The 16,587-nt window shown below is 57.9% G+C and overlaps 2 protein-coding genes across 3 annotated transcripts in view; both read left to right on the top strand.

Moving 5' to 3' along the window:
* Positions 1–14: 14 nt before the first annotated feature.
* MUSTN1 (musculoskeletal, embryonic nuclear protein 1) lies at positions 15–3,313 on the top strand. Of its 2 annotated transcripts, XM_089919466.1 has the most exons (4): positions 15–135; positions 535–667; positions 875–984; positions 1,525–3,313. In XM_089919466.1, the coding sequence occupies exons 1-3, from the start codon at positions 127–129 to the stop codon at positions 979–981; spliced, it is 249 nt and encodes an 82-aa protein (XP_089775592.1). In that variant the 5' UTR covers positions 15–126; the 3' UTR covers positions 982–984; positions 1,525–3,313. The 2 variants fall into 2 exon arrangements, with proteins under 2 accessions (XP_089775592.1, XP_030618239.1); XM_030762379.2 differs by lacking the exon at positions 1,525–3,313 and having other exon boundaries at positions 875–1,186.
* Positions 3,314–3,339: 26 nt separating this feature from the next.
* ITIH4 (inter-alpha-trypsin inhibitor heavy chain 4) overlaps positions 3,340–16,587 on the top strand; it is a 28,573-nt gene continuing 15,325 nt past the window's right edge. The window contains exons 1-21 of the mRNA XM_089919469.1: positions 3,340–3,706; positions 4,901–5,061; positions 7,096–7,200; positions 7,302–7,464; positions 7,603–7,713; positions 8,214–8,345; positions 9,109–9,225; positions 9,497–9,665; positions 9,766–9,891; positions 10,077–10,258; positions 10,353–10,538; positions 12,090–12,229; positions 12,465–12,619; positions 12,892–12,918; positions 13,201–13,254; positions 13,408–13,464; positions 13,700–13,822; positions 14,350–14,403; positions 14,600–14,626; positions 14,713–14,829; positions 15,942–16,116. Coding sequence (XP_089775595.1) covers positions 3,620–3,706; positions 4,901–5,061; positions 7,096–7,200; positions 7,302–7,464; positions 7,603–7,713; positions 8,214–8,345; positions 9,109–9,225; positions 9,497–9,665; positions 9,766–9,891; positions 10,077–10,258; positions 10,353–10,538; positions 12,090–12,229; positions 12,465–12,619; positions 12,892–12,918; positions 13,201–13,254; positions 13,408–13,464; positions 13,700–13,822; positions 14,350–14,403; positions 14,600–14,626; positions 14,713–14,829; positions 15,942–16,116 — 2,468 coding nt within the window. The 5' untranslated portion in view covers positions 3,340–3,619. The remainder of the gene's footprint in view (positions 3,707–4,900; positions 5,062–7,095; positions 7,201–7,301; positions 7,465–7,602; positions 7,714–8,213; positions 8,346–9,108; positions 9,226–9,496; positions 9,666–9,765; positions 9,892–10,076; positions 10,259–10,352; positions 10,539–12,089; positions 12,230–12,464; positions 12,620–12,891; positions 12,919–13,200; positions 13,255–13,407; positions 13,465–13,699; positions 13,823–14,349; positions 14,404–14,599; positions 14,627–14,712; positions 14,830–15,941; positions 16,117–16,587) is intronic.

Here is a 16,587-nt window from a genome sequence, read left to right as displayed (position 1 = left end):
CTGTCAGAGGAGGGGGAGTGACTTCCCGGGACAGGCAAGCCAACTATATAAGCCCCAGAGGGCTGGGCACCACTCAGATCTCTTTCACAGCCACTGCCTTCCAGGGAGCAGTTCCCCATACCCACCATGTCCCAGGTAGGAGGGCCCAGCACAGGCCCTGCTCGTGCCAGGGGGTGGGGGTGGAGGGTGGACGCTGTCATCTTTAGCAGCTGTGTCTTGAGCTGAGCTCTGGGCATAAACACAGGAGGCTCTGCCTCCCCTGGAAGACCGGGGCTCAGGGAAGACAGGCACACAGATGGTGTGAGGCTACAACAGCCATGGCCCCAGAGCTCCCAGTTTGTGGGAAGAGGGCAGAGACTCGGGGTATGGGGCTGTGAAGTATAGTCAGAAAGGCTTCCTGGAAGAGGAGTGAGGCCTTGAATTGGCTTGAGTTAAGTGAGCAGGGAAGAGGGGTCTCGGCCAAGGCACAGTGCTGGGAAAAGGCTCTCAGCCTCGAGGCCTCGGGTTGTAAGATGAGGCTCTGGGCTCTCCAAGGCTGGCACTCAGGAAGCCCCCATCAAGAAGAAGCGCCCCCCTGTGAAGGAGGAGGACCTGAAGGGGGCCCGAGGGAAGCTGACCAAGAACCAGGAGATCAAGTCCAAGACCTACCAGGTCATGCAGGAGTGTGGTGAGTGTTCTTGGGACAGTGGGCTCCAGGGGCGCAGATGTGTGTCAATAGGAGGGAGGATGGGGTTGGGGGGGAGGTCCCATGGGTCCTTTTTCTAAGAGTTCAGAGCTTGTGAGCTCAGCAGGGTGCTCCCCACAAAAGGGGCCTTTCCTCCCTAGGAAGCCAGGCCGTGCCCCTGACTACACCTCCTCCCCATCCTCCCCACAGAGCAAGCTGGTTCTGCCGCCCCATCGGTGTTCAGCCTCGCCCGGACTGGCACCGAGACTGTTTTTGAGAAGCCCAAAGCCGGACCCGCCAAGAGTGTCTTTGGCTGAGAAGTGCGCACCACGCCCCTCACCGTCAGCAACACCTAGACACAGGAGCCTTTCCCAAGAACTCTTTTTTTATGCCAGAACATAGCTTCTCACCCGCGGCCTCTGGGATTGGCACCCTCCCCAACAGCCCTGGCCCCTGAGCCCAGGGACTCTGCACCAGCACCTGGGCAACACCAATAAAGAGGATGCCCAAGTGGCCCCAGAATTTGGAGGGTGTTGGTTGGTCACTGGCCATGGCCACTAAATGCAGGGGAGGGGTGGGCAACGTAGGTGTGGGGCATGTTCTGTACGCTTCTCAGCTTTTGGGATGGCCCCAGAGGATAATGCAGGTGCCATTATGGCCACTGCCACGTACTAGAAAGAACGTTGGGTGTGGAGACCTGGAGCTGATCTGTGTGACTTCAGACTGTCTCTCCTCCTTTTCTGAGCCTGTTTCCCCTTGTATGAGGCAAGGGAGCCTATTGCGCAAAACAGGCCATAGTCACACTGCTCAGAGTGAAGCAGGTGGGGGCCTGGGGCTCACCCTTTCCTTGGTTTTCACAGAAGCCATCGAGATGCCTCCAAGGACCCCAAGGCTCTGAGGGACTCAGGATCCTCAAAGCGCGCGCCCCCCCCACCGCCTTGTTCGTATTGCCTCCCTGCCAGCTCGCATCCCCTCAAAGACAAAGCCAGGTGGAGGCTCCTCTCTGGCCAGTGGCAGTCTGCTTCCTGAGCTACTGTCCCCTCTCCCAAACAGGGTAAGCCTCCCCCTTGCCACTCCCACAGCTCTGCCTGAGGCATGGAGCGCCAGGTTCTCAGCTCATGTGCGATTCTTCCTGCTTCAGGCCTCAGTGTCTCTGTGCACATGGACTCGTCAGACTCAGGGGACTGCAGAGGCCTGTCCAGCTGTGACAGCAAGACCACAGACTGTCCGGAGATGGACTGGCAGGGTCTGGGCTTACAGTGCCTGGCTCGGGGCCAGTGCCTACAGGGAAGTCCCGCCTGTCCCCTGGGCAGGTGGAGCGGACTGCACAGACCCTTTCCCACATTCCTGGCCAGCCCGGCCTCCTTATATAGCTGTTTCCAGGCTGGGTCCATGCTCTGTGCCCCAAGGGAGCAGACCTTCTGTGGCGACCAGGCCTGGGCCTGCTCGCTGAGTTCCTGGGGAGGCTCTTTCCCCAGACTGCTGAACGGGTATGTCTTCCCGAGTAATCCCAATCACATCCATAGTCAAAGGGAGAGCTGTATAGATGCGCCCAGAGGTGAGGCTTCTGGCTAAGTCATGCTAAGGAAGGGGAATATTTACTTGTAGCCACAGACCCAGCTTCCTTCCCTTGGGGCAGATGCTACTGGCATTGACCGAGGCAGGGCTAATGGAGGAGCCCCCTTCCCGGCCCTTGCAAGCCTGTCACTGCCCCAGGGTCCCAAGTAGGCCCTGAAGATGGTACCCTTCCCCAGTTCCCACCCCTGGGATAGTGTCACTGAGTCCTCCTTCCCCAACCAAGGATCTGGCACCTGGCCACTTTTCTGAAGCATCTTTATCCCATCTGTGGCCCCAGACTCAGGAGCCAAGCTTTCCCAGAGCCACAGGGACATAAGCACCAGCTGCATCCAGATCCCCTAGTATTTATTCGCTTTATTGCTACTTGTTATGAAAGCAGTCTTTCAACTTTATTAAAGGAAAATTGAAAAAACGTCATCTGTAATCCTACCCCAGGCCCTCCAGCCACCTCCTGTGGTCTGAGCCCACGACACCGGCACTGCCTTGGCGTGCTGACAGATCAACGTTCTGCCGTTTCTCACTCCAGGCGTGACTCACGGGCTCCCTTGACACGGCTGACCTCCGTGTAGGCCACCTGAACATCGTCCCCTTCAGGAGCTCTGTGCTCTCTCTGTTCCATGCTTCCCTCAGGAGATTCCCCAGAGCGAGACTTCTGGGCCACCACGTGTGGGCGTCTTTATGGCCCTCGGTTTGTATTGCCAAGTGCAGATCTTGTTTCAGAGGCCTTGCTGGAGTTGCACCAAGAGTCCTGGCTAGAATAATGGGGCCCAAACAGCATCCTGAGGCCCCAGCAGAGAGAAGGGGGGCTCCTTGACCTAGCCTCTCTCATCCCAGAAATAAGGTGTATCCATCCTGCCTTGGCCCCAGCAGATCTTGCCCCACTCAGGCACCCCAAGGGCTGCTTGGTGCATTTGGGGTCCCACTGCCCAGTCACACTGACCTGACTTCCAGGCCCCTGCCTCCTGCAAACCACCCTCTGGCCCTCCTCTTCCCAACCACGCCTGTGCTTCTCCCAGGCTGGGCTTATGGAGAGCAGGCCAGTTCACTGCTATGTCCTCCAGTCCTAGGGAGCCTGTCGGCAAGATGAGCCGTGCAAGGGGTGGTGGTGGTTTGGTCAGATTCTGGACCATTCAGAAGGGGCGCCAGCACCTAACTCCCACCTGAGCCTGCTCCTGCTCAGTACATGTTCCCATCCCCAGCCAAGGTCCACAGGACATTCACAGTTTGCCTGCTTATCTGAGGCCACTGCAGTGTTTGGCTTGCAGATCCCAATTTCCCAGAACCTGCCCCCACAGGGGCGGGGCAGCGAGCAAGTTACAAATTCATTCCGCTCTTCCTCTCAAGTTCAGAAGCGGCCTGCCAGGCACCAGAGCCAAAATGAAGACCCCAGCCCCTGGCCGCGCCTGCGGGATCGTGCTGGTCCTGCTCTCGCTGGCCACCCTCCAGACCCTCAGGGCCCAAAAGGTAGCGGGTGTCCACGGGTTCCTGTATGTGTGCATCTGAGCGTGAGTGGGACAAGTGGGTGAAGGGGAGGAGAACCTCGGTGTGTGCAAGTGAGCACGGGTCAGTGTGTGTGCAGAGAGGTCGTGCTGCCCATCCACCAGGCACCACCCTGAGGGCTCTATGGAGAGTCCCCCATTTACAAGAAGGGGTGATCCTGGTATCCCCAGTTCACGGGGAGGAAGTGCAGCCTAACAAGTTGCCCTGGAGGGCGGCAGTGGGTGGGGCGGGTAAGAATGGGCCTCAGGAGCCCAGCTTACGCCTCCTGGCTGCGTGACCTCTCGGAAGTCATGGATGCTTTCCGTGTCTCTTTTTCCTCATCTGTAGAACAAGGTAGTAATAGAACTATTTGGAAGTTTGTGGTGAAGAGGAAACCTATAGTGTTGTAAAATGCTGGGTACAGTGTCTGGCATGGAGCAGACACTCACGTGTAAACAAGCCACACGGCCCGCCGCACACCTCTGTGCTAAGCACAAGTGTGCCACATGGCAGGCGGGCGAGAGATGTGTAGGCTCTGCCTGTTTGCACATGCCCTTCCTTGGAGACCGCAGACCTCGAGCGAAACACATGCCTGGGGGAGTGCCCTGTGGACAGGGCAACAGGAGAGGCCCAATGCTGCAGGGAAAAGGGGGCAAAGCAGAAGATGCCCAGCCTTAGAGATGGACCTTCCAGTTCTCCCAGCTCCTGCAGGCCCCTGGGGGGAGGCTGGCAGGGGCTGTTTTCTCCAGTCACAGGACTTGCTCACTGCCCTTTCACTGGGCAGAGCTAAGATGGCATGGAAGCTTCCTGACCTAACAGGACCCTCTGCCACTCACCTCTGCCCCAAGGATAAGTAAGTTCCTCCCAGACACAGTGGGGCTCAGGCTCCACCCCCCCACCCCTTGCCTGCTTGTTCTCCAAGGGGCACTGTGGCCCCCACTGAACAAGACAGACTGATCCCTGCCCCGTGGCACTGTAGGATGGGGAATGAAGCACACAGCTGCCTCTGATCTGAGATGAAAGTTCACAAATGAAATGCTTCATGGAATTTTGCCTGAGGCTTGATCAGTGTCTCGCTTGGGGTTGGGGGCCAGGGCTTGGTCTGGGACCAAGGTCAAGGCCCACTCTTGAAGAACATTGAACAGTCCTACCCTTTCCTTTCCTCCTCCACTGGTCCAGAATGACATCGACATCTACAGCCTCACTGTAGACTCCAGGGTCTCATCCCGATTTGCCCACACAGTCGTCACCAGCCGGGTGGTCAACAAGGCCAGTACTTTGCAGGAGGTCACCTTCCAGATGGAGCTGCCCAAGAAAGCCTTTATCACCAACTTCTCCATGTAGGTGCCCTCCTGCTCTCCTCCTCGTCCCCCTCCCCAATCCAGCACTGTGACACCATGGTCCCTGTGCCAGATCAGGAAGAGAGGGCATCTTCCTGATGTGAGATGTGCCAGGATATATGCCTGAGGTGTGTGTGCTCCACCTGTAGGCAATACAGGGAGCAGAGGCTTTAGCCAGTAACTTCATTCATTCTCAGAGACGTTTCCCTCCCTCCCTCCCTCCCTCCCTCCCTCCCTCTCTCCTTCCCTCCCTGTATCCCTTCCTCCCTCCCTTCCTCCATCCATCCTTCATCCCTCCCTCCGCTGTGCCTTCATCCCTCCCTCCGTTGGTCCCTCCCACCATCCATCTCTCCATCTGTTCATCCATTTTCCCTGAGTGCTGCCCAGGTGGCAGATGGAGAACCACGGTATCTTTGTGTCTTTGCCTTTGAGAAGTACAGACTTAGGGCATCCTGAGGCCAAGCCCAGGCAGAAGGGAGTCACCAAAAGGCAGATTCCAGCTCAGAATACAGAAAACTTCCTAACCCCTGGGCTGCCCCACAATGAAGCAGTGCCTCAAGGAGGGGGACCACCTCCTTGTCACAGAAGTTCTAAGCCAGGCTCATCCCCCCCACACCTCCAACTGGGATACTGCAGAGGGTGGTTCTGCTCTGGGTCAGAAGCTGCATTGGGAGGCCCCTGGGGTTTCTGTGGACTCTGTAAGCAGGTGATGATCCTTACCTTGTCTCTACTGTCCTCCCCCACCCTTCCCAACCGAGTTTTGCAATGTTTACTAAATGCAAGAGAACTCTCTGTCCCTGGCCCCGCAGGAGAGGCAGTGATTGAGGACAGGCCAGAGAGAGGCTGATCCCAGAAACTCAGGGAGGGTGATGGGTGGGGCAGAGAGCGTGTATCTCAGGTGGAGTCACCAGTGCACCCTGGGACCCCTGAAAACCTGCAGTGGGGGTCCGGTCCCTATGGTGGGCTCCTCATCTCTCTGCCCGCAACCCCCTCCAGCAGCCCTTGATTTCCTCACCCTGGAGCCAGGCCTGTGCTGCCCAACTTCACAGGCTGCACCCCGCCCCCCATGTGGGTGCCACGGCCGGCAAGTTACGAGGTTTCAGGCCCATCACATCTTCTGAGGGCCCTGGACTTGCACCCCTCTCTGGGCCCAGCTCCTGTTGCTGCATGAGATAGGGAAGCAGGGGGCAGGGTGCCCTGCTCTGGGATCCCAAATTGGACATCTGGGAGAAGCCCTGCAGCCCAGCAGCAGCCCAATCCCTAGCCCAGAGTTAAATTTGACCAGGGAGGTCAGGAGGGTGTGGAGGAAGGACACTTGGTCCTGAGGTCCTGGCTGCCCCCCCTCCCCCCCTGTACACTCTCACCCTCTCACACCACCCCCAGACAAAGCAGGCTTATGTTTGCCTGCCAGTTCACTCTCAGTCCCCAGAAACGGCCACTAGGATTGTCTGCACGCCCCAAGGAGCCCTGTCCACCAGTTGTCCAAAACTTCCTTCCCCGGAGGCCAACCCCTCTGCAGAGTGGCCTGTCCAGTGTTGGAAGAGGGGGCAGCCATGGGGGAGAGGGGTCAGAGCCTTCAGTCCTGTGTCTCCACTGGCCCGGGAGCCGGCATCTCCCTCCTGCTGGGTCTGCCCCACGGGGCTGAGTGAACTGTGGCTCAGAGATCTCGCTGGTGGCTGACCAGTTCCTCTGAGAACAGTCTGTGGGATGGAAGGGGCAACTGGGACGTGGAGCCCAACAGGAAGGGAGAAGAGAGGCCGGGACCTGCCTCCCCTGCAGCCTTCATCCCAGTTGTTTAGTAAAAAGCATGTTTGCCGACACAGTGCACGTCTCAGGGTAGATGGAGGCCTGCAGAGCCCCCATCGACACAGGGCCCCGCACAGAGTCGTGTCCACAGTAGGTGCATAATAAACGGGTGGGCTCAGGTAAAGATGGGAGTCAGTCTGTCAAGAGGCACATGAAGTCCCGGAGGAGGCAGGATTGCAGGGAGCCTCCCCCACTGGGCTCTCAACAACTCCCTCCCTCCTGCCCCAGGATCATTGATGGTGTGACCTACCCCGGTAACATCAAGGAGAAGGCTGCAGCCCAGGAGCAATACAGCGCGGCTGTGGAGAGGGGAGAGAGCGCCGGCCTCGTCAAGTGAGCCCGACGGGGTGGGGAGGACCCTGTGGGGGTGGGGGCTGCCCCTGCCTTCAGCCGCCCCAGGTCTGAGGGGCAGACCTGATGCCCTCTTCCCCCAGGGCCACTGGGAGAAAGACAGAGCAGTTCCAGGTGTCAGTCAGTGTGGCGCCCGCTGCCAAGATCACCTTCGAGCTGGTGTATGAGGAGCTCCTGGTGCGGCATCTGGGAGCGTACGAGCTGCTGCTGAAAGTCCAGCCCCAGCAGCTGGTCAAGCACCTGCAGGTACCTGGTGCCGCCTCCTCTTAGAAGCCCTCCTAGATGACCTCACTCTCCTGAGGGCGGCCCCTGCTTCCCCTTCTGCCTCCTGTGGGGGCCAGCCCTGTCCCCCAGCAGACCCAGTAACCCACTTCTTGCCTCTAGATGGACATTTACATCTTTGAGCCTCAGGGCATCAGCTTTCTGGAGACAGAGAGCACCTTCATGACCAATGAACTGGCAGAGGCCCTCACCACCTCACAGAACAAGACCAAGGTGGGCCTGCTGTGGTCTGCGGGTGAGAGTTCCCAGGGGCCTGTCTTCAGGCTGGCTCTATGGGCCTGGGTTTCCAGAGAGTGGGACCATTGGGCAGAATCTCTGAGCTAAAGGGACTTGTGAAGTTCCTGTGTCCGTGCTGTCATTTGGCAGATGGGGAGGGCAAGGCCTGGGGAAGGATGGTGGGTGCTGGTTTGAACCCTGAGATCGGGAGAGAGAGACGACTGATGTCAGGGTCCCAGGACAAGGTAGGGAGGAGGAGCTGACTGGACGCACACATCCTGAGCCCAGCCTCTGCTTGCACAGATCTAGGAGCAGGGGATTCACTTGTACCCACTCCCCTACATGGAGGCAGTCTATCTGATAGCTCAGCTGGAGAGAAATTTCTCTGGAATTTGACCCAAGGCTGCCTCCTGGAATTCCCTCTTCAGATGGGGGTGAGGGGTGTTGTTGACATGGGCTTGCTGCTCCTCCCAACTTCAGCCTGGTCATTTTTCCAGGCTCATGTCCGATTCAAGCCGATGCTGTCCCAGCAGCAAAAGTCTCCAGAGCAGCAGCAGGACACAGTCCTGGATGGCAACTTCATCGTCCGCTATGATGTGGACCGGACTCTCTCCGGGGGTTCCATTCAGGTGTGTGGGCTTCAGAGAAGAGCTGAGCCACCAAAAAGTCCATCTACCCTCAAGGACCTGAGCCTGGGGGTTCTAAAAGAAAAGACAAAATAGCCACCCCTAGTTACCAGTGTGCACCAGGGGCAGCACAGACGGCAAACAGGCAGTTTAGTTGTGTTGTCCCTGAAACAGTTCTCTTTCGGAGGGAAGAAAGTTTGTCTCTGCTGAAGAACTGCCCTGCAGGGTTTCCCTTGTAGCCTTGGCTGCCAGGAGACTCACAGTTCACATTTATGTTCAATTACAGTACCTTCTTTCACACAAGTTTCTGGCATCATTGTGCTTCCCCTTTATTTTTGAACAAATCACTGTTTTCTCGCCCCTTTCCCAAACCACTGGGTCCAGGGGAGACCAACCCCTTGAGGATCCAGAAAAACATGCAGGAAGCCATAGATGGACCTTGTTTTTGGATTCTTCACTTTTTTGATGGATCTCAGGTTTATTATGTCTGAACCTTTTAGTATAAGCTGCCTCAAATACTAAAACAAGTAAGAGGTAAAGTAGGGGTAGAGTTCTGGTGGGCTATGCATGAGCAGGGAAGCCTGCAAGGGAGGGGCTGGACTAAACCCTAAAGTATGGCAAGGATTTGGGGAGGTTAATGGTGGGACAGGGATGGAGGGGGATGGGATGAAGAGAGCAGAGGAGCCCCAGGGCTGGGGATGAGGCTGGTTAGGGGCAGGGCAGGGCTGCAGCTCTTACACCTGGGTGTGTCTCACTCTGGTCGCAGATCGAGAATGGCTACTTTGTGCACTACTTTGCCCCTGAGCACCTGGCCACGATACCCAAGAACGTGATCTTTGTCATTGACAAGAGCGGCTCCATGAGCGGCAGGAAAATCCAGCAGGTGGGTCCCATGGGCCAGGCAGGGTCCTGAAAACTCACAGATGTCCCACACCATCAGCTCTGGTCGAACAGGCAGACCTGCCCTCCTCCATCTTCCTAGGTAGGGGGCTCCCATGGATCGAGGTTGGTCAGAGTTTGGGGCAGGTCCTGCCGCTAGAGCATTCACCATGTCCTCACTGCAGATGTGAGCCTGGGGGTGCAGCCCAAGGGCACATGAGCCCCCAGGGAGGCCCCACTGAGACACCCACCTTGTGTCCCCTTCCCCTGACCAGACCCGGGAAGCCCTCATCAAGATTCTGGGTGACCTCGGTCCCCGTGACCAGTTCAACCTCATCAGCTTCAGTGGGGAAGCAACCCCGTGGAAGCCACAGCTAGTGGCAGCCTCGGCTGAGAACGTGAATGAGGCCAAGAGCTACGCCACTGCCATCCAGGCCCAGGGAGGTGAGCGCCTCTGCAGCCTTGCACGGTCGCAACTTCCAGGGCACTGAGCCCAGCCTGGGGCACCCTGCTGGGAGCCACCCTAAGAGTGTGTGCCCCACAGGGACCAATATAAACGATGCGATACTGATGGCCGTGCAGCTGCTAGAGAGAGCCAACCGGGAGGAGCTGCTGCCCGCAGGAAGCGTCACCCTCATCATCCTCCTCACCGACGGCGACCCCACTGTGGGTGAGGCACTGCCAGCAGCCCCAGGACGTGCTGCCCAGAGGGAGTAGCTGGGCTCTGGCCCGGCTTGCTGTGGCACCTGGGGCAGGGAGGGGGGATCTCTGAGGCCCCTCTGGCTCTGAGATTCCAGAAATATCTGTTGAGCAAATCACTGTTTTCTCACCCCTTTCCCAAACCACTGGGTCCAGGGGAAACCAACCCCTCAAAGATCCAGAAGAACGTTCAGGAAGCCATAGATGGCCAGCACAGCCTCTTCTGCCTGGGCTTCGGCTTCGACGTCAGCTACGCCTTCCTGGAGAAGCTGGCACTGGACAACGGTGGCCTGGCCCGGCGCATCTATGAGGACTCGGACTCCGCACTGCAGCTCCAGGTGCCCATGCGCCCCTGCTGGGCCACGTGAGCAAGGGATGGCACTACAGGCGGGCAGACCCCAGCACGGCCCTCATGACACCCCCACCCTGCAGGACTTCTACCAAGAGGTGGCCAACCCACTGATGACATCGGTGGCCTTCGAGTACCCAAGCAACACCGTGGAGGCGGTCACACAGGACGCCTTCCGGCTGTTCTTCAAGGGCTCCGAGTTGGTGGTAGCCGGGAAGCTCCGGGACCAGAGCCCTGATGTGTTCTCAGCCAAAGTCAGGGGGCAGCTGGTAGGTATGGCCAGCCATCCTGGAGGGGAAGGGCAGCCGGGGCAAGCAGTCAGCGGCTGGGTTCAAACCCCAGCCCTGCCAGGCTCCAGCCGGTTGACCTTGAGCAAGTTGCAGAGTGCCCTCTGCCACTTGGGGATGACGCATCCCCCACCGTGTTGGCTCCTGGTAGAGGTTCAGTGAGATGATGTGATTTTCCGAGAGCACCTGTGTGGGGCCGGCATGTGGCAGACACTCCATGGTCAGTCAGTGCTGCTGCTGCTGTTCCCAAGGGCACCAGGTGCTTGGCATCCCCTCCTGTCCTCACACCAGCCCTCTGAGGTTACAGTCAGGCAGGGAGGGCTGCTCCCATTTCACAGATGAGCAGCCTGACATCCAGGCAGAGCAGGCGGTTTGCCCTGGGCCCCACTGCAGCCGGGTCAAGAACCCAGCTCACCATGTGGTGTCCTGTCCTCGCCCAGCCTCCCCTGCCTCTGTGCCATGGGAGGCCCTCTCATTCCACAAAGAGAAACACAGCACTTCTCTAGGCCCTGGGGATACTGCCCTCACGGGAGAGACAGCATGGGTAAATTGTCACACAAACAAGGAGCTACAGGCTGGATAAATTCGGGGATCAGGGAGGGCTTCCCAGAGGAGGCTCAGCTAAGACTGAGAGGTGAGTAGAGGGTGGCAGAGGCCAGATGGTGGAGGGACGGAGGAATGTTCCAGGCTTGCGTGGCAGGCAGGCAGCACGTGTGGGGAGAATAGCAGGTGGGCTAGGCAAGCGGGCATGGGGGGCCCAGGGCCTCGTCTCAGGAGAAGTAGCCAAGTGTCATGATGGGCAGGGCATGCCCTGTGGCCAGCCTGCCCGGCTTCACTTCCAGCTCTGCCATCTCCCAGAGGTGAGACCTGGGGCAAGGCACTTAAGCTCCCTGTGCCTCAGTTTCCTGCTGTATACAAATGAAAGTAAGTCACCTCTCCCACACCTGGTAAAGCTGCAGTGGGGATTAAGGTCTCGCCTGGTATAAACACTCCATGTATGTTAGCTGCTGATATCCTGGAGGCCAGGGGTTCCCAAAGTGCAGAACCCAATGTGACTTGGAGTAGTTTACAAACAAACATGCCTTTGTTTTAGTAGTTTAGTTATGTATTTATTTTAATGTGTTCTGAAAAATAACTCGAACCACAGACCTAAGATTTCACAGGTATTATTGCTCGGGTCAAGACCAAGAGTGTTAGCCTATTTAAAGTTCATTGGAGAAAAACCATCAAACAAATAGCTGTATGTGTGGAGAAGGCAAAATTCATGCAGCTGCTGGTTCTGCGCCTGCTGTGTAGCACCTGGGATAGTTTGCTCCCTTTTATCTCCACCTCCTTGTCATCCTTGGAGGCTCTGTGGCTGAGCCCCTCACACCCCTAAACACACTCCCTACCCTCCACTCTACTCAAAGGAAATGTGGCCTTGCAGCCAACGCTGCCCCCGCCAGGTTTCTCGTGGCATTGCTGGGCAGCGCCAGGCCAGGTGCAGACGTCACACCCTCACTGCTCCCGCCCTGGCTGGGCCCCTCTTTCCAGCACATGGAGAACATCACCTTTGTAACGGAGTCCCGCGTGGCAGAGCAGGAGGAGGCGTTCTGGAGCCCCAGATACATCTTCCACAGCTTCATGGAGAGACTGTGGGCGTACCTGACCATCCAGCAACTGCTGGAGCAAATGTGGGTGGACACACCCTCCAGGGCCCACTGGGGTGGCCACACACGGTCTCAGCACTTCCCCAGGCTCTTCACCGGTGGGGCAGGCACAGCTGGCGCTAGGCATGGAGACGGGGTGGCGGTATCGTGTCTGAGTTCCAGACCCCCAGTGGGAGCTTCCTAGAGGGGTCTGGAAGGGAGGGAGAGTCTGACTGGGCACCCCGGGGCCTGCTGAGCCACTGGTTTCCTCCGCCTGCAGAGTCTCCACGCTAGATGCTGAGAAGCAGGCTCTTGAGGCCCGAGCTCTGAACTTGTCGCTCAGCTACAGTTTTGTCACCCCGCTCACGTCCATGGTGATCACCAAACCCGAAGGTCAAGAGCAGTCTCAGGTTGCTGAGAAACCCGTGGAAAATGGTGGGTGTGGCAGCAGAGTTTTGACCCAGCATTTTCCCCAGCCCCTCCCCACATCCCGACCAAGACGCCACCCCTGCCACCCACAGAGTCCCAGGAGACTTACCCTATTTCGTTGATGAGGAAACTGAGGCTAGGTCTCCTGACCCCTGCATGTTCACTGCACCTGTGTAGTGCTGGGGTTGGGAAGCAAGGTTAAACAGAAGCACTTCAAATTTATCAAAACCACCCTGACAGTGTGTCTCTCTCTTTCTCCCTCTTTTTGTCTTAACCAGAAAACAGACACAGGAACGTCCACTCAGGTAAGGGCCTAATACCCTCTAAGGCTGGCCTGGGTGACTGTTGGTTGACACAGGGCCTATGGTACAGCGACCGTGAGGTTGCTAGCCGGGGCCTCTCCAACCCAGCCCTGCTCAGGAGGGGGTGTCATCTGCCCAAACACGCTGGTGCATTTAGTTACCTGTTCATTCATATTGGTTGCCACTCAGGCCCTGTCCTGGACACTAGGGACACAGACCCCCATCCCACTGGGGGCCCCAGAAAGGCACATCCCAGAAGCAAACCCAGGTCTCTCTGATTTCCAGGTCACACTCTCTTCAGATATCATTCCGTGGGAGGCAAAGCGTCCAGAGTATCAGGTAGCAAAAGAGGACAGGATAGAGGAAGGGGCTGTTTACGGAACCTTGAACCTGGCCACAGACTGGGCTCTGCCCTGGCTGTTGGGGGGAGTGACTCTTGTCTCGCCTAGCTGGTGGCAGGGCTGGGACTCAAATCCAGTTGTGTCCGATTAGGAGGCAGCAGTGCAGACCCTGTGTTTTCTAAAAGAAGAGGCTGGAGAGGACAAGGTAGTTTGAGGGGCACTGCCAGAGTGGGGCAAGGGGGGGCCGATATCCCAGCAGGGAGGAGTTCAAGAAGAGTCCATTGTTCCAGCTTTGAATTTCTCCCAGAATGTCGGGTGTGGGGAGGGGAGCCATTTGCCTTCTCCACGTCCCTCTTCTGGGGTGGGTCCCAGAGCCCTGGGTGTGGGGACCCATGGCACTGCTTGAGAAAAGACTGCATGTGTCAACTTTTCCAAAACTGGAGTTTTCGATAAACTGTACAATTTCCCAACGAGATTAGGTCCACCTGGACCTCTTCATCCTCCTCATCTTCCTTATCCACCCCACCGTACGCCCTGGAGACCAACGCCACCAGACGTGATGTCACGTAAGCCGCTTTCTGACCCTCTGAGGGCCTAGTTTCCTCAAGATGAACCTGCCCATAGAGTTGGATGAGATAAAGCACCAAGCACAGGGCTAGGCACAGACCAGGGAGAGTTGCTGTAAGGTATGACATTAAATAACGTGTCCTTTATTTTTACTGAATTGGATTCATTACACTCTGGAGGCTGGCTCTGGATGGAACGTTCTAGAAAGGGAAGGTTTCCTCCATTCCCAAAGCCAGGAGTAGTCCCTTGAGCTGTTTCTGATCTCCAAATCTGGACTCAGACACAGCCGCAGGGCCCGGCTGGACCCTGTCTCCTCAGCGTTTTCCCTAATAGCATGCTCTTCTGGTTGAAAAATCTCTTTGCAAAGGCTCGTCCAGATTGGGTGTAGGTGTGGCAGGGGTTGTGGTATTGGAGCTTGGTGGGTGGCAGGTGGCAGTGATGGCTGGAGGGCTTGCCGATTGCTTTGAATCCTGACTGCCTTCTCCCTTTGTGTTCCTGGCTGTTCCTGCACTAATGCCTGTGTCAGGGCTATCAGCTACCTCATTTCTTGATGAACATGACATGGACTTAAGAATCAAAGGTACCTCCAGGCAGCAATAGATTCTGGCCCCATAGCAGGGAGAGCCTGGGAGGGAAGAGCCCGGGGAGCTCTACGAACCTGTCGCGGGGGTTTCTCGATGGAGAGGGAGCCCTGCCACACCCATCTGCTACTCCATTCCTCAACCCACCCCTCCCCAGGAAGGGGCTGCCTAAACCCAGACTTCTTCTTCTTTCAGAAACAACCACGGCATCCCCACACCCCGGTAAGTGCCAGCTCCCCTCAGCCCCCCTCACCGTCCTCACCCCCAGCCTGCTCTACCTGCCCCCAGAACCACACCTGCTGTCCCAGCCCCCATCCAGCCTCCTTCCGTCATCCTGCTGCTGCCTGGGCAGAGTGTGGACCGGCTCTGTGTGGACCTCAAGCGCTCTCAGGGACCGACAAACCTGCTTTCAGACCCTGGCCAAGGTGAGAGGTGCACACCCAGTCATACACCCAGAGAGACCCAGGCACCATGCACCCCCAACTTCCCACCCCAGAAAAAGCGGTGGGAAACCTGCCCACAGAGACTCACGGGCAGTCCTCGTCCCAGGTAGTAACATGGCCACGCCCCTGAGCACCGACACTTGTGCTCATACGTCTTCCCCACACACCTTTCACTGGGCACCACATATGCAGGCCTGAGTGGCCTGCACCCCAGGATGACCAGATGTGGGCTTGCCCCCAGGCACTGCCATACTTCAGGGTTGGGGAGACAGGCCTGGGCACAGAGCAGCACAGGGGCCTGTCGTCCGTGCCCAGAGCGCCGTGGAGACAAGCCCAGAGGAGGAGATGAGAGCTGTCCTAGGGTCAGGGGAGGCTGCACAGGGTCATATGGGGGTGACTGGGCCTTGGCAGAGAAATGGGGGGTCCACAAGGTAGAGGAAGGGGTAGGCAGAAGCACAGAGCCCTGAAGGAAGCTGGTGGGGCTGTAGGGGGTGTGGAGGAAACAAATGGGGGGAGGAGGTAGATGTGCTGGCCAGACCTGCCCCCGAGTCCCCAGAAGGGTGGAGCTGAGCTGTCAGGTCAGACGTGGGGACACACAGCACTGGGGATGCTCAAATGCACACCTGCAGAGCCACTCACAGTCAACAAACATCTACGGCCCCCTCGTTTCCCCCAGGCCTCACACACTGTCTCCCACTTCATCACGCCAGGCCCAGAAGTCTGTTTGCTCCCTGAAGCTAGGGAGCACTGATTTTCCCTCCCACTCTTGGCCACGGTGCCCAGCTCAGGGTCAGGCACACTGCAGGGGCTTCACGCGCGTTTACTGACTTCACACGAGACCTCCCTCCTCAGAGGGCTCGTCTGAAGATGGCTGTCACCCAAGACTTGGGGGCCCCTCCAAAGCTATAGGGAACCAAGGGATGAGTGGAAAGACTGTGGGAAGCAGGCCCGTGGTGTGAGGGGAGGCTGGGGAAGGGGACCGGAGGTGAGTGGGTGAAGAGCGGCTCGGGGGGTTGTAGCCGGAGGGACCACCTGTTCAGGCCAGTGCCCAGCTGGGACCACAGCTTCGACCTCTCTGCTCCCGGCCCTCTCAGGGATTGAGGTGACTGGCCACTATGAGACAGAGAAGGCCCACTTCTCGTGGATTGAGGTGACCTTCAAGAAACCCCAGCTGCAGGTTCGTGCATCCCCTGAGCATGTGGTAGTGACTCGGAACCGAAGAAGCTCTGCATACAAGTGGAAGAAAACTCTGTACTCGGTGATGCCAGGGTAAGCCACAAGCTGGGGACCGGCGGTGACCCCTCACCCCATGTTAGCTGGTGATGGGACGCCACAGGCCTGGGGAGGGAGTGGCTGGGCATGAGTCCTCTGCAGTGGGCCGCACCCACAGGAGGGGCAGAGATGCACAGAGCCCTGTACCTACCCCTCCTGCTCTGGAGGGTGCCAAGGGGTTGTCCCGGGGACCTGGCTACCCTCACACCTAACCCAGGTCACTGTCCTGTGCAGGGGATGGTGTGGTTTGGAGCTGCTCTGCTGAGTGACCCTAGGCAGGCTGCTTAGCCCCTCTCACTTCTAACTAGGGATAATCATCCGGCCCTGAGTCAGAGGGCTGAGGGGATGGTCCAGTGAGAGAATGTGGTCGGGGAGCACTTTGCCCACAGACAGTATGGTGCCCACTGGGCATGCGGGAAGGTGCACTCTCTATGTGGTGAGGTAACCCTGACAACGAGAGGTTGGAGA

This window comes from Delphinapterus leucas, chromosome 10 (genome assembly GCF_059928025.1).
Source record: "Delphinapterus leucas isolate spDelLeu-1000000601 "Yukka" chromosome 10, BTC_Dleu_Yukka2, whole genome shotgun sequence".
NCBI classification, from domain to species: Eukaryota; Metazoa; Chordata; class Mammalia; order Artiodactyla; family Monodontidae; genus Delphinapterus; species Delphinapterus leucas.
Note: the sequence above shows the minus strand (reverse complement) of the source record. Positions and strands in the feature narration are given on the sequence as shown.

Coding starts and splice junctions, on each gene's coding strand:
- MUSTN1 (XM_089919466.1), top strand. Junction 668..874: donor CCAGGTCATGCAGGAGTGTG/GTGAGTGTTCTT, acceptor TCCTCCCCACAG/AGCAAGCTGGTTCTGCCGCC.